The 27,311-nt window shown below is 36.4% G+C and overlaps 2 protein-coding genes across 2 annotated transcripts; both read left to right on the top strand.

Moving 5' to 3' along the window:
• Positions 1-1,091: 1,091 nt before the first annotated feature.
• LOC116894015 (olfactory receptor 52A5-like) lies at positions 1,092-2,039 on the top strand. The gene has a single exon (XM_032895730.1). The coding sequence runs from the start codon at positions 1,092-1,094 to the stop codon at positions 2,037-2,039; it is 948 nt and encodes a 315-aa protein (XP_032751621.1).
• Positions 2,040-17,690: 15,651 nt separating this feature from the next.
• On the top strand, positions 17,691-18,641 carry LOC116894016 (olfactory receptor 52A5-like). Its single transcript, XM_032895731.1, has one exon. It carries the CDS (start codon positions 17,691-17,693, stop codon positions 18,639-18,641), a length of 951 nt encoding a protein of 316 aa, XP_032751622.1.
• The last annotated feature ends 8,670 nt before the right edge of the window (positions 18,642-27,311 follow it).

A 27,311-nucleotide genomic window follows, 5' to 3' on the forward strand; every position in this document is an offset into this window, starting at 1 on the left:
TGCACCAGGGACTAGAAAAACTCAATTCCACAGAGACACACTATCATATAAAACCACCGTCCATCACCGATTGAATTATCACAAAGATCCTACACTGTGAGCGCTGTGTGTCTCATCACATGGCTCCAGGTAAGTCTAGGAGCTAAGGTTCTGTATCATGGTGGGAAAATAGAAGAAGAAAAGCAGACTAGTAGCTTACCAATTTCCCTGTCTTCAGTATCCATCTCATTTATAACTTTATTCCTATTCACTAATAAACTAATTCATTCTATAAAATGTCTAAATCTACCTTGGAGTTTAACATGGTAAGTTTTCCACTATCCCTCTGTTTTGAGGAATTTAGAGAATTTAGAAAATCTCATAAATAATAGAAGTGTAATAGTCAAACCTATTATGAATTTTTCTCATACCATGTGAATGTGTTTGTTCTTCTTTGAACTTGATTAGCCATTAATTATTGAAAGTTTTCAGAGGATTGGCAGGATGTGTAAAATAAATGATTGGGTTTAGGAAACACCAAATTTTTAAAAGATGAATTTGAATGCAACTCTAGGGAGGCTTTTAATAGAGACCATGTGAGATGCCAGCAGTTGAGCTATAGACCTGAAAGATGTTCCAGAGAAAGCAAAACCAACTGTAGCCTTCTTTTGAGAGGACTGAGACTCCTTCTACTCCAATGTATTGTCTGCATCTAGTATAAATTCAGGTGAGATCACATAATATCCTCATCCTGTTAATTGCTCTTGGAAGTCCATAATGATGCATAAAAATACAAACAGATAATAAGCAAAAAGTATTGGGGGAGCAGTGTTTTTGGAGCAGAGAAAAGCCACCAAGCAATTTTGTCTTAACTAATTCAAAATGATTAAATAATGATAAATTTAGAACTTGCTGGCTAATTTTTAAACCCACTGGGAAAGTAAGACAAAATTAAGAGGAGCTGAGATAATAAAAAGAGGGTGGTATACTACTAACATACTTATACTATGTTTTGCTAATTAATTAATTTCTCTTATATTTAATGCATCCAGTCTTAGCATGGAGTAGAAGTGGAAGCAGCAATATTGTTACATGTTTCTACTAAGCTCACCATGATCAAGTTCAATGGCTCAGTCTTCATGCCTTCTGTACTAACATTAGTGGGGATCCCTGGCCTGGAGTCAGTGCAGTGCTGGATTGGGATTCCATTCTGTGTCATGTACATCATTGCTATGATTGGGAACGCTCTAATTTTAGTTATAATCAAAAGCGAAAAGAGCCTCCACATACCCATGTATATTTTCTTGGCCATTTTGGCAGTCACAGACATTGCCCTTAGCACGTGCATTCTTCCCAAAATGTTGGGCATCTTTTGGTTTCACATGCCACAAATTTTCTTTGATGCTTGCCTGCTGCAGATGGAACTCATCCACTCATTCCAGGCCACAGAATCAGGCATCCTCCTGGCCATGGCTCTGGATCGCTATGTGGCCATCTGCAACCCCCTGAGACATGCTACTATCTTCTCTCCACAACTCACAACTTGCCTTGGAGCTGGTGCATTACTCAGGGCTTTCATTCTTGTATCCCCATCCATAATACTCATCAAATGTCGCCTTAAATACTACAGAACTACCAATATCTCCCACTCTTACTGTGAACACATGGCTATTGTGAAATTGGCAGCTCAGGATATCAGAATCAACAAGATATGTGGCCTCCTTGTTGCCTTTGCTATCTTAGGGTTTGACATAGTCTTCATTACCTTCTCCTATGTGCGAATCTTCATCACCGTCTTCCAGCTGCCCCAGAAGGAGGCTCGATTGAAAGCCTTCAATACCTGCATTGCTCACATCTGTGTCTTCCTACAGTTCTACCTTCTGGCCTTCTTCTCTTTCTTCACACATAGGTTTGGGGCTCACATACCCTCCTATGTGCACATCCTCTTGTCAGATCTTTATCTGTTAGTGCCACCTTTTCTGAATCCCATTGTCTATGGTGTTAAAACTAAACAAATCCGTGACCAAGCCTTGAAAATGCTTTTCTCCAAGAAATACTAGTTACTCCCTCTGTTGAAAAGTTGCGTGATTTCTAATGAACAACTTTAATTACTTAAACTATTTATCTTTCTCAAGTAAGAATATATACTGTAGCATGTGAATTCCAGATATTGAATTTATAGAGGTCTGTATTAAATATAATACAATCTTTTAAAATAATATACAGTGGGATAATTTACTGACTTTGTGATTGAAATTTATTATGTGTCTTGTATTTTGAGACAATAATATAATTGCATCATTTTCCCCTTCATTTTCTCATTTTGAGCCCCCTTATATACTAACCCTTCTTGTTCACTTTCACATTCATAGCCTCTTTTCAAGTTTGAGTCTGTCCATTTAAATTCTCCTATTCTGGGAACATGTTGACTCTCTAACGGTAAACTGTGGTCACTGCACTTGCTTCGTGCAAACCACAAAGACAATCAATGTTTTACCCTTGAGTTTCCAATCCCCCAAGCACCTGCAGTTTGTGCTTTGCTCCATTTCCTAATGGTGTGGCCAATCTGTAGTGAGATCAGTTTAGGCTCCTGTATCTTTTTATGTATTTTATGTGAATGTTTATCAATGCTAAGATAATGCACAACCAATGTCGCATGCACACTTATTCATTTATATCCCTTAACTATAAAAGATACCATAATATTTGTATAGGAATAATGAGAAAAAAGATATTGAATTAAAGTGTCCTTAAAAACACTTCCATAAAAACAAAACCAAAATAGACTTATGTAAGGAATACTCTTGGAACCAGAAACATTAGTAAATTTTAATGAAATTTTAGTTTTAATATATTTCAGTGAAGTTTAGAGAAGAAAGAACAATTAAATATAGAGACTGTACTTAAAATTGCCTAATGATAGCATCTGATGACTGTGTGCTCCCTGTTCTTCTGTTTGAGAAGCATAGGGTTGCTCAGACACTGTTTAGAACACGTGAAATTTGTTTCTTGGCATTAGTCAGAGGTATTTCACTGAGAAGTATCAAATCAAATGATAATTAAACACTGAAATCATTAATATAGAGATGACTTTACTTCATTATTTTTATGGTAAAAGAAAAATGCAGACTTAAAAAAAATAGGAAACCAGGGTGGAGAGGAAGGCCAACACAGATAAAATATATACAAAAAGCCAGCTGGAAGGCTGCTGTTCCACCATCCAACAAAATAAAATAATTGGAGGATAAGGGAACAACTGGGAGCAAGCAGTGGTTTGAAGAGAAAGAATATGATCAAAATATACTGTATAAATTTCTCGAAAATAAATAGAATATTAAAATCACTGTATTTAATAATAGAATACCTTTTAAATAGAAGTAGTAAGAGTATATTCAAGATTAAGAGAGTAAACTGCTAAGACGTGGGGAAAGGGTAGTAAGAAGAAAATGTGCGGGTTATTGAAAACTAAGGACGTATGAGAAAAGACTTATGGAAAAACGCTTAATGACTAAGCTAACATTAGCTGGACTTTGACTATTTTGTGGGTTCTTTTTTCCCTTCTCCACTCCTTTTACACCCTTTGTCCCCCTAACACTAGGAGAAAAGAAAGGATAGAAAGGCAAGAGTGAAGTCATTAAACAACTAACTAGGGGCAGTGAGATCCTTGGTGCAAGTTTTACCTTCACCACCAGGGTATCTAATTTCTTCTTGTTTCTTTTTTGAGCACAAGTACTCAACAAACTGTGACCAAGCTCAAACAACATCAACCAGCCAACAACCCACAACCCACCCTATCTCCTGGAGCCTTAGAATCTATCTACCCTCTGAAAAGTCCCCAGAAGTCCAAACATCAAACAATGGCAGAAACTACCACAGCCCTGCTAGAGCATGAGGCAAATCTTTGAAGTAGTCCCATATCCCATACCTGGAATTAAAATGAAAACATAATCTTACAATATTTTTGTGTTTTTCAAAAAAACCTAAGTTCCAAAAATGTCACTACATTTCCCCCTTCTGTTTTAAGCCATTAATTGTGTTGTATGTAGTGAGAAATTATAAACAGAGGCTTTTTTTTTCATGAAATAAGTGCTTTTTGAATCAGTGGCCAAGGTTTTCAGACTTCTGTTCAATTCTAATCTTTTTCTATTTTGATGGTAAACACAGGTTTTCATTTCATTTGGAAATATAAACAAATCCTTTTCTCCAACATAAAACTTTTGTTGGCTTCCATTCTGATTAATTTCTACAGTTTTTTCTATAACCTAGTGTTTCTATGTTGCTGAATGTTGAGGTTTTTAGGTCTGCATATTACTCCTTGGCTGAAATGACTCATAATTTTTGCTGAGAGGCCTGAGTCAGCCCACCAGGGCTGTTTCCCAACAGTAAGAAGTTACCTCGAATTATCTCTTTTGGACCTATACTCATTGGTCCAATGATGATGCTTGCTACATTTCCTGTACACACTGGGAAGCTTAGGCCTTCTGTCTGGTTTACATTTAGAAAAATCATTGCACTTTGAGATGCCTTGTGCTTTTTTTGTTTGTTTCTTTGTTTTGGTTTTGGTTTTTGGTTTGTTTTAGTTTCGAAACAAAAATTCTAACTATGCAAATGTCCGAACACAATTTCAAAAGTAACATGGAATTGAAATTTATTGCACCAAAACCTAAATGTTGTAGTACCTACCTGCTGACAAAATATGTCCATTGGTTCAGTAGTTACATAACTATGCTAGTGTATATAATGGCTTATGATTGAATCTGAGACCTCTCCATGGGAAAGAATTTTATGTTGGTACTTTAATCAAAGCCCATGACTGAAGAGGGCATAGGTCCATAGAACCTGCTATTATATTGTTATGTGGTCATTGAATCAAAGTGTCTTCTAAATATTTGTATTTCGACTCACAGACCTAGGCTATTCTGTCTTAGCCAGAGCTTTGTAAGGCCAGGGGCAGCAATTGGTTGACAGATGAACATTTGGGAAAAGTGATGAGAATGGGAGACTAAAGAGATATCAACCTAAACCAGGCAACTGTATCATCTCCACAACATCCATGCATCAAGGCTCAGGGTAGAACAGGGCAGAGGATGAAGAAGGAATATAAAGAGCTGGAGAATGGTTAGGTGTCCTATGAAATGTTTCCACCTAGACATGACATGACTATATCCTTACACTCAAGAACTCACAACAGTCATAGTTTCTTATAAAAGACCTGGCAAAAACTTATTCAGCCAAAATTCTTGCATTATAAAGCAGATGATCTCCAGCTCCCAGCTTGATGGGGGTTGGGGAGCAATCATTCTTCTTGAGGATTTGACCACTGGTAGGTTTCGCATGAGCCACTGGTGTCACCCCCACACCCAAACCCATACTCATACACTATAGACATTACCTGGACTTAGTTGGTGATCAAAAGGGGGAGCACGAATTTGAGAGTGGAACTTTTCAGGAGAAAATGGTGAATAGGGAAGTTGGAGGAAGTGAGTTTGAAGGAGTTCATTGTATATATTCCCGAAGTTCTCAAAATAAGAAAAATTTAAAACAAAAACATATTCTCCATTCCTGAGGTCCAACATGAATCTAGCACAATTGACTATGTGTTATTCTCCAATCACAAGGTCTCCGCAGACCACCAGAGACCACCAGGAGTCTAACTCATATGCAAAAGTAAAGCCTTTATTCAAGCTTAAGTTTGGACTCTGCAACTTCTCCTGCACAGTTGGTGTGGATGGTGCTGACCTGGTAACGGCATTTTTCATGGTGGCAGGGTGAGGGACTTTCCAACTTAGCAGATACATGATTGATTGACCTTTCTTTGGCACACTTCTACTGGTTAGTAATGATTTCAACTTGGTATGAACAATGGTTGTTCGCTTAATCAATTTACTTTAGACATTAGGTAACTTTCTCCGTAAGAACTGATTGATTATTGTTAGGAGTGGAGTGCATATCTGACCAAGGGAAATGTGACTGTTACCAGGGTGACATGGCTCCTGGAACAAGTTGGTGTTTTTCCAGTAGCTAAGTTCATTCAGGGGGCAAGTTGATCATAAAATGGAGTCTGAAAGCAAAATGGAGTTTGTAAAGTTAAACTGGGCTCTTTGCTATGAGCAGGGCATCTGGATCTGTCTTCACATTGTTTCTTTCTCATTGCCTACATTATTAATTTCCCTGTCATGATGTACCTTCAGACATCATGTTTAAATTTTCTTCAATAAAGAATAAATGCAAAATATTAAGCACACAGATATTAAACATTGTAGATGGGGAAGTCATCTGAATTCCATATTTTGGATAAATAAATCTTCAAATAAATAATTAATGAATTGAAGAATTTCTCTTTATCTTTCTGTCTCTCTCTTACACACACACATACGCACACACACACATACACACACACACACAGAGAGAGAGAGAGAGAGAGAGAGAGAGAGAGAGAGATGAGACAATATTATTCAATAGAAAGGTGCAGACTTTAATTAAACAAAGAATTTTTGAATGCTGAAAAATACCCAAACATGTTATAAAAATAAGATTTCTTGGTGCTAGAGGAATGGATCAGATATTAAGAGTTTGCTGCACAAACATGAAAACTTGGGATTGTTCTAAAGCATCTATTTACATGCTCGGTTGGCACAGTGTTCTGTCTACAGTTTTAGCCTTGAAAGAAAGGTATGGAAAATCCCCAATTCAAGCTAAAGAGCAAAACTAGACATATCCCTGAGTTAGTGGTTTGATTGAGAAGGAAAGCTTTAATATGAACAAAATAGAAGAATAATAGATGATGATGACTGAAATCAATTTCACACTTCGACATGCAATGCACCTATGTGTATACAGATTCACAAAATTTTTCACACAAGAAAATGGATACACATATATGTAAAGCACATACATTAGTAATAGAAAAATAATAAAATAAAATTTAGTACCTATGAACTATATTAATTATACTTATATATTTATATATAAATATAATATGCATAAATATATAATTATATGCCATTATATTATAATGATAATGAACTATAAAAATAACATGTTGATGTCATTAAAAAAGACATCATAGAAAGATGCATAGAAATTAATAACTTATAATTTAGATTGATTATGCATTGCAGAATCATATATACCATTATTTGACACACACATACTATCAATGAATACTCAATTAGAAATCAACACCTTAAAAGAAATAACAATTGCCAATATAGAACTTCCTATATAAATACTTAAAAGTTAATGAACAAGTAGTACAGAAGATATTGTTGAATAAGACAGCAAAACCAATAGAAAGTAAAAACCACCATTATTCATGGGTGAGCTTAATTCAAAGTAGTAGTTATAAAAATGTAACAAGTACATAAATCAACTTTGACTAAATTCAGTTAATAATATAATAAACTGGAAGGCAAAACTTTCTTCTGAATGTATCAGCAAAAGTATATAGCATGTATCTTTGTCTTTATGAAATTATGGATTCATTATCCTCTGCAAATGAAGGATGACAAAAATAAAATTAAAATGAATATAAGATTAAGAACTGTGTGTTGTAAATGAATTTTGACAGTAGAAGTCTGTTGGCTATCCAGCCATTTATGGGTATATTTAATTAAGGACAATTAAGGAGTAGTAGTTTAACAAATATTTTTTCTGTATGAGATAGATTAGACAAAGATGAACTAGTAAACAGACCAGACAGTTCAGAGAAAATTACACTGAGATAGTCCTCTTACCTTACCTATGTATAGGAAGCTGCAGTTCAGTCTGTGACTCAAAAGATAAGAAATACAGCCACTGTTGTATGTACATTAATTTTTATTTCAGATATGGAATTCATAAACAGGAGAGGTTATTAAACTAAGTTATTCTAAAAGAAATAATCATTAGTGAGTAGCTAACAAATGAAAACGTTACTGACTACTCACAGTCACACAGCTCTGCACTTAGTATCATGGTGTCTCATTTCCTCCAATGGTAAGCTTCACTGAAATATTTAATAAAGTTCTTTCTTGTGCTTTTTTAAAAATGGTCTATGGTGTCCGTCATCAGATTAAATGAAATAACTTCATTTAAATGAAAAATATGTATGACTTATATATACATATGTATGTATATTCTATTTTAGGTAAGTATAAAATAATAATTTCCTATTCCCTTTTCAAACATTCTTAGTGTTACTTATTCCTGTTGTATTTATTTTCTTCTGTATTAAGCCCTCTTCCAACTCTTGTTAAGTGCCTCCATCTTCCTATTTCTTTTTCACAGCATGTGTATTCTATTATCCCTGTTTCTAAAGTACCATTCCACTCATGCCCCTTTTCAGTTTCCCAGTTTTTACAGTTACTCCAGGATATAGACTCATATAATGATTTAGAATGAGGATCCACAAACAAGAGAGAAGATGTAGCATTATGGGAGGGTGTCTGAGTTACCTCATTCATTATATTTTCTGGTTTCACTGATTTACATACAAATGTCATGATTTTATTTTTCCTTACAGATAAGTAGAACTACATTGTATACGTATATCATACTCATTATCCAGTCATCAGTTAGAGACCATTTATATTGTTGCCATTTTCTTGCTGTCATCGATAGAGCATCAATAAACATAACCACACAGATGTGTGTGGTGTAGGAGGTCAAGTCCTTTGGGCACCTGCCAAAGAGTTGGCCAATATAACTGGTTCACATAAAAGATCTACTTGAAGCATTTTGGAAAATCTTTACACAGGTTCCTGTAATGGTTCCACCAGTTTACAATCATTCCAGCAGCCAGTGGGGATTCCTTTTTACAGCATCATCACCACCATTTGTTGTTATTTATTTTCTTGCGGATAATTATTCTGACAGGTAAAATGGTATCTCAAAGTGGTTTTAATTTGCATTTTCATAATTGCTAAGAATGCTGAATACCTTAAAAGATATTATTCACTTGTATTTCTTCTTTTGAGAATTCTTAGTTTAAATTCATAGGCCATTTTAAAATGGGTTTCTTGTTTTCTTGATGCTTTCCTTTTTGAGTTCTTTACATATTTGTAGATGTTACTCATTCATCAGACGAAAAGCTGGATAAGACACTCTTCCACCCTGTGAGTTTCCTTTTCATTCAATTGACCATTTGCTTTCTTTTTTTGTACAGAAGCTTTTGAGCTTAATGAGGTCATTTTCAGCTGTTGCCCCTCCTTCCTGAATAGAAGGAATCATTTTAAGACAGTTTTTTCTATACCTGCATCTTATGTGATCCTTTCTATGGTTTCTTCTAGTAGTTACCATATTTGTTCCTCATTGAGGTCTTTGGTTCATTTGAACTTGACTTTTTTCCCCACAAGTACCAACAATTTTATTTTTTCTAGTCTTTTTAGACAATCTAAGACAAAAATTCTCAATGCAAGAAAAAGATTATCTCATAGTCATAAGTTACATATTCTCCAAAAACAATCACCACATTGACATATTCTTCAAGAACAGATTAAAATCATTACACAAAACGATATTACAACAGGATGATTGATTATGTCTTTTTCTTTTTAAACTTATTCCTAACTAAACATTTTCCATTTATCTTTCTCTCCATAAGTTCATTTTAATGCCAAAGCAATAACTCTTTTTGTCAATGATTAACAATGTTTAAGCAGCTCAAGTCTGTAGTAGAATGTTGTTGCCTATGTTTATCTGACAACAATTTGTATGTACTAAGAAATATCATCATCTATTTTGTGTCTTATTTTTGAAATCTTGTTGATCTAAACTGGCTAAAGACCTATTCTCTCTTCTTATACTCATAATAGAATTATTTATGCTTTATTCATAACTTGTCTTTTCATGGTGCACATAGAAACGTGTGACCACATCTTGAGACCACAAGATCAAGCAACTCAGAACCAATATAAAATGAATCTTTTCTTTGATCATTAACTTGTTCTAAACCTATTTTTTTCTCTTCCAAGTACAATTTCAGCTTGAAACACATAAAACCTCACTGTACTCTAGTCCTAACTTATGTATCCCTCAGTATTCAACAACGGAGAGGATATATTCTACTCAGTTCCAACATTGTTATATTTTCTGGCAAAACAACTATCTCCTTAAACTTTCTATCTACTACTCTAACTTCCTAAAACTATTTAAATCAAATCATGAATTCTGTAAAATCATGTTCAGTACCATAATCCTAGCTAACTTCTTTGGTTGAAGAGGCCATGGAACCTAAAAAGAACCTACTGTTTGTCTCTTTCACATGCCAGCATAATTTCTTGCTGAATGATAAATACTTATCATACCTACAGAGAAGTGTAGCTCTCATCCTTCATGAAAAATGTTTCTTTTTGCAAGAGGTAGAGACCATTACAGAAAACCACACTGGTCAAACTCTAGAGAAATAACTTTAGGTCACCCATCCCTAGTCTACAATACAACCCCTACCCTTAAAGCCTGGAGAATATCATAGACAAGGGTATAGAAATCTTAAAAGAGGAGAGACACATCATTTACTGTGAGATTATGACATTTATATATGAAAGGAAAATTACATCCATGAAATCTCATGTATGGTTGTCTAAAGAAGACCCAAACAGTGACAACATCAGTTGACCTGAAAATACTGATAAAGATATCACTATCTACCACACTTGACTCCTATAAAAGGGAGAATCAGTCTTTCTCAGGGACAAGGTCCTTAATTGATTGTCTAGTACCGCATTGTTAACCATACAACAGATACATACAAGAAATACTAACATAGTAGTTAAATGTAAGTGCTATTCTATTTTTTAAATTTATTTAAATTTATTTTTTTTACTTAATTCACTTTACATTTTGCTTACTGACCCCCTCCTGATCACTCCCTCCCACAATCCTTCTCCCATACCCCCCTTCCCCTATCCTCTGTGTGGGTGGGGCTCTCCTACAGTAAGTGCTATTCTTGCTAAAGCTGCAAGTTTAGTTCCAGCCCACTTTGGGTGGCATACAAGCAATTGTATCTCTAATTCCAGGTGATCCAACACCAACACCTGGCCTAGGAGGTCTCTGTACTCTGTCAGTGTCCGACCTCCACACATGATCAGAGTTTTCAATTGGAAGCAGGGATATCTGGAAGGTGTATAATAAATATATGCAGACTATTGTTTGGGTACAAACTGACAGGCAATTTTCAAGACTTAAAGTTGCTCTCTTCTCCTCTCTTCTCTCTTCTCTCTTCTCTCTTCTCTCTCTCTCTCTCTCTGTCTGTCTCTCTCTCTCTCTCTCTCTCTCTCTCTCTCTCTCTCTCTCTCTCTCTCTCTCTCTCTCTCTCTCCTCCCAGTTTGAGGCTGCACATACTCTACATTCTCTTGCACACTCTCAAATTCCAGCTAAAAATTTTCTTAATTCTCTATCAGCTGTGTTGACACCAATTAGTAGGAGTTCATGAAAGTGTTTTTATTTGCATTTCTATGTGATTATTTTGGGGTAAGAAGTGTATTTGATTTTGCCATCTTGGGACCCTGTCTTCTCACTAACCTTAATCACTAGAGTTCTTTTGTTTCTAACTTCCAAAGGCACAGCAGAGTTAGATAAAGAAAATAACTTGATCTAGACTCGTTTTTAGGCAACTAATTGCCTAAGTACTCAGCAATGCTCTTTCCTACTTTCTATTTTACTTTTTAAAATTTATTTTAATTTTACAGCCCAGTCATTGCCTTCCTCCCAGTCTGCCCTCCAATAGTTCCTCAGCCCATTCTCTCTCCACTCTGTCTCCAAGAGGATGTTCTTCTCACAACACTTGCCCAAGTCTCCGCACTCCTTGGGGTTACAAGCCTCTCAAGGGTTAGGAACCCCTTCTCCTCCTACTGAGGCCAAACTAGGCAGTCCTTTGCTGGTCCAGGCAGGGGCTTCAGATCAGCTAGTGTATTCTGTCTGATTGGTAGCTCAGAGTCTGATGGATCTCAGGGGTTTGGGTTCATTGAGATTGCTGGCCTTAATATGGGGTCTCCCTCTTCCTCAGCTTCTTCCAGCCTTTCTTAATTCAACTACAGGGGTCTCTGACTTCAGCCCAATAGTTGGGTGTAAGTATCTACATATGTCAGCTGTTTGTGGGGCCTCTAAGAGGAGAGACATGCTAGCTCCTGTCTGTAAGCCCATTATAGCCTCAGTAATAATGTCAGGCCTTGGAGCTTCCCCTTGAGATAGATCCCAAGTTGGGCCTGTCACTGGACTACCTTTCCCTCAGTCTCTTCTCTCTATTTTTGTCCCTGCAGTTCTTTCAGACAGGAACAATTCTGGGTCAGAGTTTTTGACTGTGGGATGGCAACCCCATCTCTCCACTTGAAGCCCTGTCTTTCTACTGGAGGTAGACTCTAGTGGAGTTCCCTTTCCTCATTGCTGGAAATTTCATGTGAAGTCCCTCCTTTTGGGTCCTGAGAGTCTCTCACCTCCCAGGTCTCTGATACTTTCTTATGGGTCCTTCCACCTCTCACCACCCCCAAGATTGTATATTTGCATTCGTTCTGATGACCCTCAGGGCTTCTCTCCTGTCTCTTCTCCCATGCCTGATCATGTTCCTCTTTTCTCTCCCCCTCCCCTTTCCCACCCAGGTCCCCCCTCCCTCTGCCTCCAGTGATTGTTTTCTTCTCCCTCCCAAGTGGGATTTAATCTCCTTCACTTGGGCCCTTCTTGTTAACCTTCTTGAGTTCTGTGTATTGTATCATAGATATTCTGTACAATTTTGTCTAATACCCACTTATTAGTGAGTACATAACTGCATGTCCTTTTGGGTCTGAGTTACCTCACTCAGTATGATATTTTCTAGTTCCATTCATTTCCTGCAAAACTCATAATGTCCTCATTTTTAATAGCTAAGTAGTATTCCATTGTGTAAGTGGGCCACATTTTCTATATCCATTCTTTTGTTGTGGTACATCTGACTTGTTTCTAGCTTCTGGCTATCACAGATAAGGCTGTTATGAGCATAGTGACTTCACAAATAATACACAGGTCTCCCCCACGGAGCCACCTGCCAGCTGTGCTATACTCTCTTTGCACTCTTCAGATTCTGCAGGGATTAAGAAATTCATTTCCACAGAGACACATTATGGTATAAAACACTAGTCTTCCCAGGCTGAATTACCACAAACATCCTATCCCTGAGTTCTGTGTCCATCTCATTACATGGCTGCAGGTAAGTCTATGGGCTTAGGATTTTGTACTGCCAGTTGGAGGAGCAGGGTTGTATCACAGAAACATGCATTTAATACCCTGGGATGGTAGTGGATCAAATGCAGTTGATCATTCCAGCTTTAGAAATATTTTCAGTCATAGGATTCTGTGTGCCTTGGAATCTTTCAGAAACTGTTTATAAAGCATGAGATAACAAAATTAAAGCAGTATTTTGCCAACCAGAGGAGCCTGAGAGAGCACAACTATGTGGATAAAAGAGCTTTATCATGTTTAGACCTGAGAAGAATTGTGAGAAGTTACAGGGTCACCAGGAGCACTACTTCTGCAAATATCTGCTATTTACTGATGCAGCAATGTGTTTTAAAATCATTACTAAGTATATTTGTGACCTTTGTTCAATGTGTTTGTGGATACTATTGATATTTTGCCTGCTTTGCAAATGAATAATTTATTAACTAGATCCAGAATTTGAAGAATAATTTAGATGGTCTGGTCCAGCTACAGATTTTAAGCAGTTCACTCTTTGCCTTACGGGAAATGTCTGTGATGGGAATGTGGATTTACAATGTTTGTGAGGAATAAAGAGGACATAATTTGAAGCTAATTATAAAGGGTAGTCACGTGACTTGAGTGTGGTCTTGCAATGAGGAAGATTGCACCAGAAAATAACAAAGGTTTACTGAGGTTGGCAGATATTGCATGGTGAATATCAAAGGGGTAGGTTTAGGGCAAAGAGATCCTTGAGGTAGTATGGAATGAAAATTAAGCTTCATAGGAGTTTGAATTTTGATTCTTAAATTTTTATAACCTTGGGCACTGGAAAAATACAGATTTAAGACAGGAGCTCTAAGGAACACTGTGTTTTAGTATATTTCTACAATAAAGAGCCAAATTGTACTGCGTATACAGGTTCAGGTGTATCAATGTGTATCATTCAAAGAAAGGCTTTTCTTTCTTCTTTTTAAATGTGTGTAATTTGTCACCACACAGTTATTTTCTAGATTGCCCCTTTTCACCTTGTCCCGTTACTCTTAACCAGAGACCATCTCTTCTCTTCATCTTTCTGTTTCCCCTGCAGTATTCTGCAGCTCTCACTGACTTGTTTCCCATCTATCATCCAATCCTTTTGCATTATTCCATCACATCCTCTGTGCAGTAAACAACTGTCAAGTGTTATTTCCATTGGTACCACATTGTAGCTATGTATATTGGCCCACCTCTAGGCTAGCACTTGACAGGGACAGGAGGGTTAATACAATTTCTAATTAGTCTTATTTACATAGCAAGTTTAGACCAAACATAGCTATAAAGCTAGAAACTGTGACTTGCCCCTCACTCTCCTCACCCTCACATTTCAGAGGAAATTGGTACTAATACCACAATCTGAATAAAGAAAGCAATTTAAAACATACACCATCTATGCAGAGTAATAATATTTAAAATATCTTTATTGAGTTGTATATGATATTGTATGAATTCCAAACAACAAACCTAACATTGATCTTTTTAAAGATAGAATAAATGAACTCTTTTTTTCAAACATTTCAAAGAATATTTGGATTTTATGGAGAATGCCTGTTAATAAAATGTATTAGTAGTATATACAATTACAACTTAAGTGTATTGACACTGCCTTCTACAGTTTAAAATATTGAATAAAGAAAACATTCTGCGTAAGAAGATTCAGAAGGAAGAGTCTCTGTGAGAGTTAGATAAGCATGAAAGAAAGGGATGCAGTCTGTTTTCTTTCGGATGATCTGAGAAGGAGGCCACCTTTCTTTATAACGTAAGAAAAGAGCAACAGCTAACATATTTGCAGAATGGAAGGTAGAGTGCATTTACCTGATGTGTCTTCTTATTGATTTGCTGTATTAGTCCATCCTCATAGCATTTAATACTTAAAACCATCTCAGGAAACAAGTGTGTGAATTACTGAAAAGGAAATAAACATCCTTTCTAAATCATTTAATACATTACATCTTGTAAAGTGGAAGTATTTCTTGCAGATATTATAAATACAGGATTGAAGTAACCGTGAGGTAAGACACCCACACCACTGGGTACATGGCAGATAAAGGCCTTCTGCACAGAATTATGTCTTTAAGCCGACATAGTGTCCTAAGTGAGAATTATTAAAGTAAAGGAGGAGAATAAGGGCCAGAAAACTAGTATGAAAATTGTTGGGGGGAGGGCGGCAATGGGGGGAGGATGGGGAGGGGAACACCCATAAAGAAGGGGAGGGGGAGGGATTAGGGGGATGTTTGCTCGGAAACCGGGAAAGGGAATAACACTCGAAATGTAAATAAGAAATATTCAAGTTGTCTCCCAGGAAAGAATGGAAAGGCAAAAAAACCTCACTCCATAGAAATATTTTCCCCTGTAGACAAAGGATATATTAAAACTTTAGAAATTCCTCTACATAGAGCTTTTAGTATTAGTCAAACACCTAGGCAAAAATGTATGGTAGCCTTAGGTAGGTGAATTAGTGACTGAAAAACAAGATGGATAGCAGAGATTGCAGGTGGGGATTTGTTAAATATAAATGATGGGCAAATGCAGAAGACAAAAGATGAGTACCACCTGTGGCCAAAATAGAAAAGACAGATGAGAACACCAATGGCTCATGCTCTAAGATTAACAATCTACAAATGGGACCTCAAAATTACAAAGTTTCTATAAGGCAAAGGACACTGTCAATAGGACAGTGGAAACATCATCCAACAGACTGGGAAAAGATCTTCACCAATCCTACATCCAATAGAGAACTAATATTCAAAATAGACAAAAAACTCAAGAAGTTAGACTCCAGAGAATCAAATAACCCTATTAAAAATGAGGTACAAAGCTAAACAAAGAATTCTCAATTGAGGAATATCAAATGGCTGAGAATCACCTAAAGAAATGTTTAACACCTGTAGTCATCAGGGAAATGCAAATCAAAACAACCATGAGATTCCACCTCACAATAATCAGAATGGTTAAGATCAAAAACTCAGGTGCCAGCAGATGATGGTGAGGAGGTGGAAAAGAGGAACACTCCTCCAGTGTTGGTGGTTTGTAAGTTGGTACAACCACTGTGGAAATCAGTCTGACTGTTCCTCAGAAAATTGGACCTAATACTACCAGAGGACACAGCTATACCACTCCTGGGCATATACCCAAAAGAAGCTCCAACATATAATAAGGACACATGCTCCACTATGTTCATAGTAGCCAGAAGCTGGAAAGAGTGGATACAGAAAATATGGTACAATTACACAATGGAGTACTATTCAGCTATTAAAAACAATGACTTCATGAAATTCATAGGCAAATGGATGGAACTAGAAAATATCATCCTGAGTGAGGTAACCCAGTCACAAAAGAACACACATGGTATGGACGTACTGGTAAGTGGATATTAGCCCAAAAGCTCGGAATACTCAGGATACAATTTACATACCATATGAGGCTCAAGAAGAAGAAAGACTAAAGTGCAAATGCTTCAGTCCTTCTTAGAAGGGGGAACAAAATACAGGAAGAAGTAAGAAGACAAAATGTAGAGCAAAGACTGTAGGAAAGGATCCAGAGACTGCCCAACCTGGGGATCCATCCCATATACAGTCACTAAACCCAGACACTTTTGCAGATGCCAAGAAGTGCTTGCTGACAGGACCCTGATCTAGCTGTCTCCTGAGAGGCTCTGACAGATCCTGACAAATACAGAAGTGGAGGCTCCAAACCACCCATTGGACTGAGAATGGAGTCCCCAATGGAAGAATTAGAGAAAGGACTGAAGGAGCTAAAGGGGTTTGCAACCCCAGAGGAAGAACAACAATATCAACCACACAGACACCCCAGAGCTCACAGGGAACAAACCACCAAACAAAGAGTTGACATATGGGGGGACCCACGGCTTCAGCCACATATATAGCAAAGGATAGCCTTATCAGGCATCAGTGGGAGGCGAGACCCTTGGTCCTGTGATAATTTGATGCCCCAGTGTAGAGGAATGGCAGGATGGGGAGGCAGGAGGGAGTGGGTGGGTGGTCAAGCATCCTCATAGAAGCAGGGGAGAGAGGATGGGATAGAGGGTTTCAGAAGGGGAAATGGGAAAGGGGGATTACATTTGAAATGTAAATTTAAAAAATAAAAAATATAATAAAATAACTTCCCACTCTGGTGGATTATTCATGTCCAGATATTGATAAGTTCAAGATCTTATACTATCTTCATTCTGTGAATTCCAATTGCAGAAACACAAGAGCACATAGAGGACCAGTATCAAGCAAAATGCTTTTTTGATCAAAGACTTTTGGTTCTGGAGCAGAATTAAGATATCTACTGAACTTAACTTTCAGAGATGATCTAGGTAAGGAAAAAGTGTTATTAATATTTAATTCCCTTTGGGGAAAAGAATGGTTGGGGGTGAAGAAAAGATGATATGCTCCTAAGCTACATAGAGTTTATTTTGCTAATGAATTAATTTCTCTTATATTTAATGCATCTAGTTTTAGTATGGAACTGAATTTGAAGCAGCAATATCGCTACAACTTTCTACTGGCAGGTTCACCATGATCAAGTTCAATGGCTCAGTCTTCATGCCTTCTGTACTGACATTAGTGGGGATCCCTGGCCTGGAGTCAGTACAGTGCTGGATTGGGATTCCATTCTGTGTCATGTACATCATTGCTATGATTGGGAACGCTCTAATTTTAGTTATAATCAAAAGTGAAAAGAGCCTCCACATACCCATGTATATTTTCTTGGCCATTTTGGCAGTCACGGATATTGTCCTTAGCACGTGCATTCTTCCCAAAATGTTGGGCATCTTTTGGTTTCACATGCCACAGATATCCTTTGATGCTTGCCTGCTGCAGATGGAACTCATCCACTCATTCCAGGCCACAGAATCAGGCATCCTCCTGGCCATGGCTCTGGATCGCTATGTGGCCATCTGCAACCCCCTGAGACATGCTACTATTTTCTCTCCACAACTCATGACTTGCCTTGGAGCTGGTGTCCTACTCAGGTCTCTCATTCTCACATTCCCAATGATATTGCTCATCAAATGTCGCCTTGAATACTACAGAACTACCGTTATTTCCCACTCTTACTGTGAACACATGGCTATTGTGAAATTGGCAGCTCAAGATATCAGAATCAACAAGATATGTGGCCTCCTTGTTGCCTTTGCTATCTTGGGGCTTGACATAGTCTTCATTACCTTCTCCTATGTGCGAATCTTCATCACCGTCTTCCAGCTGCCCCAGAAGGAGGCTCGATTGAAAGCCTTCAATACCTGCATTGCTCATATCTGTGTCTTCCTACAGTTCTACCTTCTGGGTTTCTTCTCTTTCTTCACACACAGATTTGGGGCTCACATACCCTCCTATGTGCATATCCTCCTGTCAGATCTTTACCTACTAGTGCCACCTTTTCTGAATCCCATTGTTTATGGTGTTAAAACTAAACAAATCCGTGACCAAGTCTTTAAAATGCTTTTCTCCAAGAAACCTCTGTGAACATTAGTGACTCCTTATGCTTCAGTGTTGTGTTGTTTCTAATTAGAACTTGAATAAGTTAAACTCTAAGTCTTCTACAGATAGGAAAGTGTGTGCAAGCATGTGAATTTCACATACTGTAAATTTAAGGAAGTATGAGTTAAATAGAACAGCCTTGTTTATCTCTGTTTAATTTCAAATGTTTAATGCACTTTTCTGGTTGAAACTATGCATATAGTCCTGTGTGTTCTTTCCTCATACTATGTAATCATATTTAAAAACAGGATTCAAAGTTAGCATTTTCTTCAGGTAAATTTCAGAGTAAGTGCTATAAATCACCATTCTGAAACTTCTTACCCAACAAAGACTCATAACTTTGGGTATGTTTTCCTTTTTGGTATTTCCTTTTAAATTGTAGATTGCAATGGCTAATCAATTATAAGTACTTTCTATGAGTAACAATGTAGTGATAATATATAATAAAGAATTGATAAAAAGTTATTCAGTGAAATTCAAAATCTACTAAAGATACCAAGAAACACGAATAAAGAAATTCCAAAAATGAATAATTAGCATATTCTCAAATGAACTTTTAGAAAACTGAAGCAATGATATAATCGTATATATTTATTAAACCCTCATATGTAATTATTGCAATGTACATTTGACTTTTACTTGTTCTTCACTAAAATTTAGAGGTTAAAGAGTAATAGAATATTGAGTTAAAAGTGCTGTATTTAAAAATTGCCTACTGCCAGCATCATCAGAAATTTGTCCTACCCACCTTTGTGTCACAAATTTTAGAACACACTGCCTGGATCTTATTAGAATACAAATAAATTTGCATGTATGATGTTAATATAATATGCAAATCAACAATACACAAATATCTATGCATTCAGGAGTTTATTCTACTGCTATTAAGACAATGGAAGCACTCAGATCTGAAAGGATAATTCTATTATTCTGAGATTTATAAGATCTACACTGGCTATGAGCAAGGACTCTGCACTTATCTTTACAGTGTTCACATCCTCTTTATATCTTCATGTAAAAGTAACTTTTATTCTCCTGATGTAATTGTTGTCTCTGAGGGTTACTACTGAATACGCTCACCCTTCCTAGTTGTTTTTCAGTTCTGGCTGGCTGATTCAACTGAGCTGTTCAGGCTCAAATGCCTCTCTAAACTGACTGATTTAATCTGACTTCTTTCAGCTTCTCATTGAGTTGCTCTGCTTGGCCTCAAACTAATTCTGGAAATTTGATTTAATCGTCTAGCACCTGTTTATTCTCTACCTTCGACTTCCTTTGCTGACCTGCAATGAACTGTGTGAATTCACAAATGAACTAAACTCTGCTGCACTGCACTCACTACACGGAGTCCCAAGTCACTGCCTCTCTCTCACTGTGCTATTCTTCAAAAGCTTTTCACTCCTGTGCTGTTCTTGTGAGACTATCTCTGATGATCTTGTGAGACTTGTGAGACTATCTCTGACTGATGCTGTCAAATCTTTCTCTGACTTGTCATTTTCTTTACTCTTACATTAGACATCACTCTCAAATATGGCTGCTTCCTTCTATAAACTAATTTTACATTAAAGGCTTGTTCTAAAATGTGTCTGTATTCCAAAAAGAGGGGTTAAAGACATGTGGCATGTCTATATTCTGGCCAGATCACACAGACCTAGGTCCTTGGCTATGATCCCTAGTCAGAGCAACCATGTATCTGGATTAAAATTCCTTAAAATTTCTCTATGTCATCAATTTATTATTTTGATGTATCTATGGATATCATGTCTAAATTTTATTCAACAAAAGAACAAATCTTAGAATTAATTAGTTGATTATAAGCACACACTAAAAGGAGGATTGTGGAATGGGAAGTCTCATGGATTTCTTAATTTGGAGAAACAAGTGTTTTAATAGATAGGAGAGAAAGACAGAGAAAGCTACAGAAAAAGACAGAGACAGAAAGACATATGCAATCACACAGAGATTGTTAGACACAAACAGACATATATGGAGGAAATCATTCAATAGGTAGATTAAACATCAATTTTTGAGAATTTTTCTTTTTTAAAATTTAATTTATTTTTTTTATTTATTCACTTTATATACCACTCACAGTTCACATCTTGTTCCTCCCATAATCCTTCCCTCATCTCCCCTTCCCTTCTTCTCTGTGTAGGTGGGGCTCCCCCTGAGCATTCCCCCTTCCCTAGCAGTTCAAGTCTTGATGAGGCTAGGTGCTTTCTCTCTCACTGAGGCCAGATAAGGCAGCCCAGCTAGAAGAACATACCCCAACTACAGGCAACAGCACAGCTGCTACATATGTGTGGGGAAGCCTAGGTCCAGTGTGTGTATGTTCTTTGTTTGGTGGTTCAGACTCTGGGAGCCCCAAGAGTCTAGGGTAGTTTAGTTGATCTTCCTGTGGAGTTCTAATCTCCTTCTGGTCCTGTAATTCTTCCTCCTATTCTCACATAAGAGTTCCCAAGCTTATTCACTGTTTGGTTGTGTGTATCTGTACCTGTCTGTTAGTGGCTGGGTGAAACCTCTCGGAGGACAACATGCCTTGTCTACAAACATAAGAAAGAATCATTAATAGAGTTAGGGGTTGGTGCTTGCCCATGGGATGGATTCGGGATCAGGTGTGGGGAAGGACAGGAGGAATGGCTAGATGATCATGAAAATGAAGGATTTTTCACAGAAACAAATAGAAACAAATTATTAAGAGATTTTAAAATAAAATTTCATAGGTCGGAAGAAATGACTCAATAGTTTAGCCTTTGCTATTCAAGTCCAGAATTCAGATTTCCAGAAACCCATATAAAATGCCAAGTGGTCATGACAGACTGCGTGTAATTTTCACTTGAGGAAGATGACAACAGGACTTCCCAGAACATGTTGGCTAAGAAAGATAAGCCACTTAGGCAAGCTCTGGTTGTGGTGGACCTATCCTGTTTCAGTGAGTAAGATGGCAGAGGAACTAAAAGTGATTTTTGTTCTCAAAGTCAGGCCTTCATCTTGCATATGCACATGTGCATATGATGCACATCAGCTCATTTAAGATCTTGTAAATGCACACTCATGCATCCACCATACACATGAAATATGAAAAAATAGTAAACATGAAATCTATTTATTATGTAATAACTTAAGCAGTGATAAAGTCAGAAAACAGTGTTTTAGTTTTGATAGACAATGCAAAAAAGGTGTTAAATAAGATAATAGAAGTGACTATTTTAATCCTGAATTGGAGACATGTTTGTGACAGGTACTTCAGAGCAATTAAGCAATATGAAATTCACTTAAAACAAATACAATGAAGGCAGAAATTCCATTAGAGTTATAAATTAACAAATATATAGTATAGATTATGTATTCCTAAATACAGAACCAAAATCTAATAAGACATGAATTAAGTAACTTAAAATTTAGGTAGTAGATATAAAAATGTACTACAACTGAATTACACAAATGTACACAAACTGAATTAGACTAGCATTTGTTGTTAACATAAGCAAATGAAAAGGGAAAAACATAGCCTAATTGTTCCAGGAAAAAGTTAATGTCATTTCTCTTTATGATATTATGGATTCACTAATTATAATCCAAAGAATAATAAACAATAAAAACATTATAGTACACACCAAAAACAATTTTTAGTTGTATTTTGATAGTCAGGATCAAGCCCTTTGTGGGTATAATTCAGCACAATTGCAGGGGGTAGTTTAGTAAGAATTTCCTGTGTATAAAGTGGGTTTGGCAAAGGAAAATTATTAAGGGAGCAAACAGTTCAGAGGGCATAGTCCTCTTACATGACTTGTGTGAGTTTAGTCTTTGATGATGGTGATCTGAAACAGGCAAGGAGTAATACAGTCTTTCATCATTATTTCATATATATAATTCACAATAGGGAAGCGGTCAGAAAGCCCACTAGCTAGAGAAATGAGCCACTCCTGACTCCCCAGAGTTCCTGTAAGGCTCCAGTTATTACCATGCATGTCTCCTTTTCCCCATGGAAAACCTCACTGAAACATTTACTATAATTGCCTGCATTTTTTCTTTTCCTCTTTATCTACAGTACGTGCAAAGTGTTAGCTCTACATTGCTCTTTTGATTGCTTAACATTTTGTGCAAATTGCATCACATAATATATAATTTATATAGTGGACAAAAGTGGATTTTCCCCAGGTTGTTTATTGTGAATCTCTTCTAATTTTCTCTCTTGAATAAGATACATAGCACAATTTGCTTACTATCCTATGTTGATGTGCTCTAAAAGTAGTGAATTTCATATGATCAATGCTTCTACACATGTATTCATGTACTCAGAATATTGATGTCCATGTATAAGAATCAAATTATTAATTCATGGGACACTAAAATTCTTCAACATTGGTAGATGTTTTAAGAATTTGATATGCACTTCTATCAACTAAAATCATCAGCAAGACACAAAGTGCTTCCATTGGTTGATACCTTTACTAATGCTTGAAGGCACAAATTGTTATTTTGATCATGTGGTTCATAAATAGTGTGGGAACTCTGCTATCTTATTCATCATTTCAATGAAATCAGAAATACTTGATTCTATGTATATATTCTAATTGGCTAGTATTTTTTGCAATTAAAGACTATTCTTCACTGGTCACTTAGTCATCTGTACGAGTTTCTACTAACATGTATATTAAATGTGATCCTTTCTTATGTTGTACATATTGTGGATGTATTCAGCTTTTCAGAAATATGCTGGTGCATGTTATAACAACAAATACCTTTATTTTGAAAGACCCAGTATTATCTAACTCTAAATAGAGCCTCACATTTTCATACCTATCCAAAATTGCCTAATGTGTATTTATTAATATATTTCCCATGAGTATTGTTTTTTCCTATACCCATTGAGAATTAGAGCAGGAAAGTGAGCATAGATAAGTCTGTATGTCTTCTAGTTGTATGTAGAACCAGAAAAATATGATACTTCATGGATTCAAGAGTTTCAGCTTCCAACAAACAAACACTACACCATCTTGGGTGACAGACAGCCCATAATTCTTGGCCCAAGGTAGTCAGAATTTACCTGGTCTACATCATATACATTGCCTTGTTGCTCCCCTTTCTAGTGCCCACTCTACTTCTCCCCTAAACACAAACATTACAATACAGAGAAAACATTGTGTATTTTATTTTGTGAAGGGGCTATCAAGTCATTGCATATCTAGGGCTGATTCTTTCCTAGTGGGCATAGAATCTGTGGCCTATGAACAAGAATTCAGGTTATGTCTTTTTAAAAATTTATTTATTTTCTTTCTTTAATCCCATTTTATAATCCAGACCTCATCCCCCTCCAGGTCAGGCTCCCTGACTGCTCCCCATTCCATACCCTCCTCCCACCCTGTCTCTAAGAGGATGTCCTCATATCTCCACCCCCTGAACCCCCATCAGGCCTCTGCACTCCTTGAGGCCTCAAGCATTTTTTGGTGCATTTTCTCTCACTGAGGCCAGACCAGGCAGTCCTCTGCTATATATGTGTCAGGGCCTCATGTGTATGCTGCCATGTGTACTCTTTGGAAGGTGGTTTAGTCCTTGGGAGTTTCAGGGAGGGTCTGGTAGGTTGATATTGTTTTCCTTCCTATGGGGTACAAACCCCTTCAGCTCTGTCAGTCCTTCCCCCAACTCCTCCATTGGGGTCCCTGTTCTCTGTCTGATAGCTGCAAGCATCTACATCTAACTTGAACATGGTAAATAAACTATTAACATATGGAGTGTGAAAAGCAAAATACTTTCAAGCGATAGCCATTAATACGAGGTGTAAAATACAAAGAGATGTAAAGTTGGAGATAAAAAATTAAAAATGTGTGGGGAAACTGAAGACAAGTCAAGATTTTACTGAATTTTCAAAAATGTATTTTGAGTTTCTTTGCTAAATTGCTATTATTTCAAAACACCTTGTTATCATCTAAAAGTATTATTATTTTCAGTCTTCATGATTAATCAAAAAATAAATCCATAAAAGATGTAATAAAATATTATCAAAAGCACCATAAACACACTATTAGAATAAAACTTTAAACCAGAAAAATAAAGATTGAATTAAAATTCCTAGTTAAAAGATACAGTAATGAAATAGATTTAAAAGAAGAAAGCCACATACTGATTATGAGAAACAATTTTATTCCGAAGGGCACGTATATATTGAACATGACTAAGATGAAGTAAGATATTCCCAGAAAATGGGATCTAGCACAAAGCAGAAATAACTACATATTTATGAGAAAAATAATGTGTAAATAAAAAGCAGTAAAAAGAGACAAGAATTTCACTATATAATGATAAGGAGATTATACAGAAGGCTAAATTTAAATGTGTATACACTCAATATCATAGCACAATATATATATAATGAACATTAAGAGACCTAAAGTGACTGACAAAATACAAAGTAGTAGTTAATAGAAGACATCAATACCTTCCTTTTGAAATAATAATATCATAATATCAGAATGATGTCAGTCAGTTAAGCACTCAACAACAAAATGGAGTTAACACTTCACTTTGGACCAGTGGTACCCGATAGGCATGTGAAAGACTATATTCAGCAACTTCAGAACACATATTCTTAACAGCAATATGAAAAAGATTCTGCAGGATGGATCATGTGGTAGATTCAAAACAAGTCATAGCGTATTTTTAAAAATATTAAATTATGTCAAGCAGCATGTCTGATTAGAATTCCATAAAACCCCAAATTAAGAACAAGGATAAAACACTCAGAACTATACAGAGATGCAAAACAAATGAGTGACCACACAAACAAGGAATATGTATGTATATATCTATATCTATATCTATCTATAATATATACATATATTTAAATGGCAATGGATAAAGTACATAACCAATACATTCTTATGGAACTACATCACACACAATTCTAAGAGGCTAAGAGAGAAGATTATAAAATCAATGGTCACATTAAAATAAACAAAATTCTATTAAAGAGCCAACATATTATCTATCTTAAGAAGCTAGATTAGAAGGACTAACCAAACTCCAAATTAATAGAAGGTAAAAAAACTGCATATTGTTTATTTTAAATCAAATAGAGAATAGAAAGTAAAAGTATCAGGTATTGCCCAATTGAAGTATTTGATGTAAGGATCAGAGCAAGTTGTGTGTGTGTGCATGTGTGTGTGCGCGTGTGAATGTGTGTGTGTATGTCTCTGTGTATACACACATATTTTTATGTACATATAATATGTGCATATTTATATACACATATATTTGTATACAAATTTTTATATGTATTTGATAGTCTGGACAGAGAGGATAAATAACTGTTATTTTTTTTTTGTAATAGAGTCATAAATGAGTTATTCATTGAGCAAGTGTGTTATATATTGTTAGAATAAAACACAATCTATTTTCTTGGGTAGAAATATATATTTATATATATTTATATACATTTGCCTGCTTATCAGACATATACACAAACACACATATATATGTAGATCTATCATATATCTATTTAGCTATCTATCTAGCCATCTATTTTTAGATGAAAACTTAATTGCAATTGCTTGTCTTGATGGATGTTAGCAACAGTAAGACTATACAAGAGGTCTGAAAGACTCCATGTGGAGAAGGTTACATAATAGATCCATTCCCTTTTTTGGAGGGAAATGAAGACACCATGAGCTAAAGTGTGGAGTGGATGGCATCTCAGGACATTAAGTACTTCAAAATTAGTTTTTCTGTGCTCTCTTTGTTTTCCATCATTGACCTTCTCAGGCCAAACCCTAGAGATCAACATATTCCATTATGGTCAGTTATACAGTGATGAATTTCAGAGCTGAATCAATCCTGCTGTTCACATGTGTATGCCCTTTTATTCGGTGTGGTCTAGTTACTATCCTACTATACTACTGTAAGTAGACACTACTATATTCAACCACCTAGCGGGACATTCAAAGCTGAGCTTATGGGCTGAGATTACCAGACAATTTGGCAGAGATAGGATAAAGAACTGTTATTTCTTTTTTGTAATATTCATGGATGAGTTATTCATTGAGTGAATGTATTGTGTAATGTTAGATTAAATAGACTCCATCTATTTTCTTGGTTGGAGATAAGTGGAATATTAAGAAAAGTGGTACTTTGAAAAATCAGATTTCAGGCATGAAATTGGGTTTATTGCTAAATGATTTTGAAGAAGGAATTCCAAATAACTGAATCATATTATACCTGTTATCACATAGAACTTAATTTAGGAAGCTTTAGCTCTCAGATATAGGCTCTGTGCTTTTCCACAACCTAGACCACATCTAAAACGTTTCACTGTTCTCATGTTCTTGGGGTAAACCCATATCTCATTACAGGTTGCATCACATCAGCTTTTCCAGACACAGAGACAACACATATTAAAAAATCTCGAGAGAATTCATTATCCATTACACTTAAATTGTAACATCCTGCCACAATCCTGATCTGGTTGGTAGTGGTACAAAAAATTGAAATGTAGGCACTGATAGGGTTACAGCCTCTCTCCTGCATGTATGCTGAATCCTCTGTAAGGACTACAGGGGGCCTTATTAATTCATTCTGCTTTCTTTCAGAGGTAGAATGGTCCTTCACAGGGAGAAGAACTCTTCTACAAAGTATGTGAGGTTGGGAGACCTATAAATGGGA

The sequence above is a fragment of the Rattus rattus genome, chromosome 2 (assembly GCF_011064425.1).
Source record: "Rattus rattus isolate New Zealand chromosome 2, Rrattus_CSIRO_v1, whole genome shotgun sequence".
Lineage (NCBI taxonomy): Eukaryota > Metazoa > Chordata > Mammalia > Rodentia > Muridae > Rattus > Rattus rattus.

Excerpts from the sequence above, each read along its gene's own strand:
- LOC116894015 (XM_032895730.1), top strand. The coding sequence starts at position 1,092 with ATGATCAAGTTCAATGGCTCAGTCTTCATGCCTTCTGTACTAACATTA.
- LOC116894016 (XM_032895731.1), top strand. The coding sequence starts at position 17,691 with ATGATCAAGTTCAATGGCTCAGTCTTCATGCCTTCTGTACTGACATTA.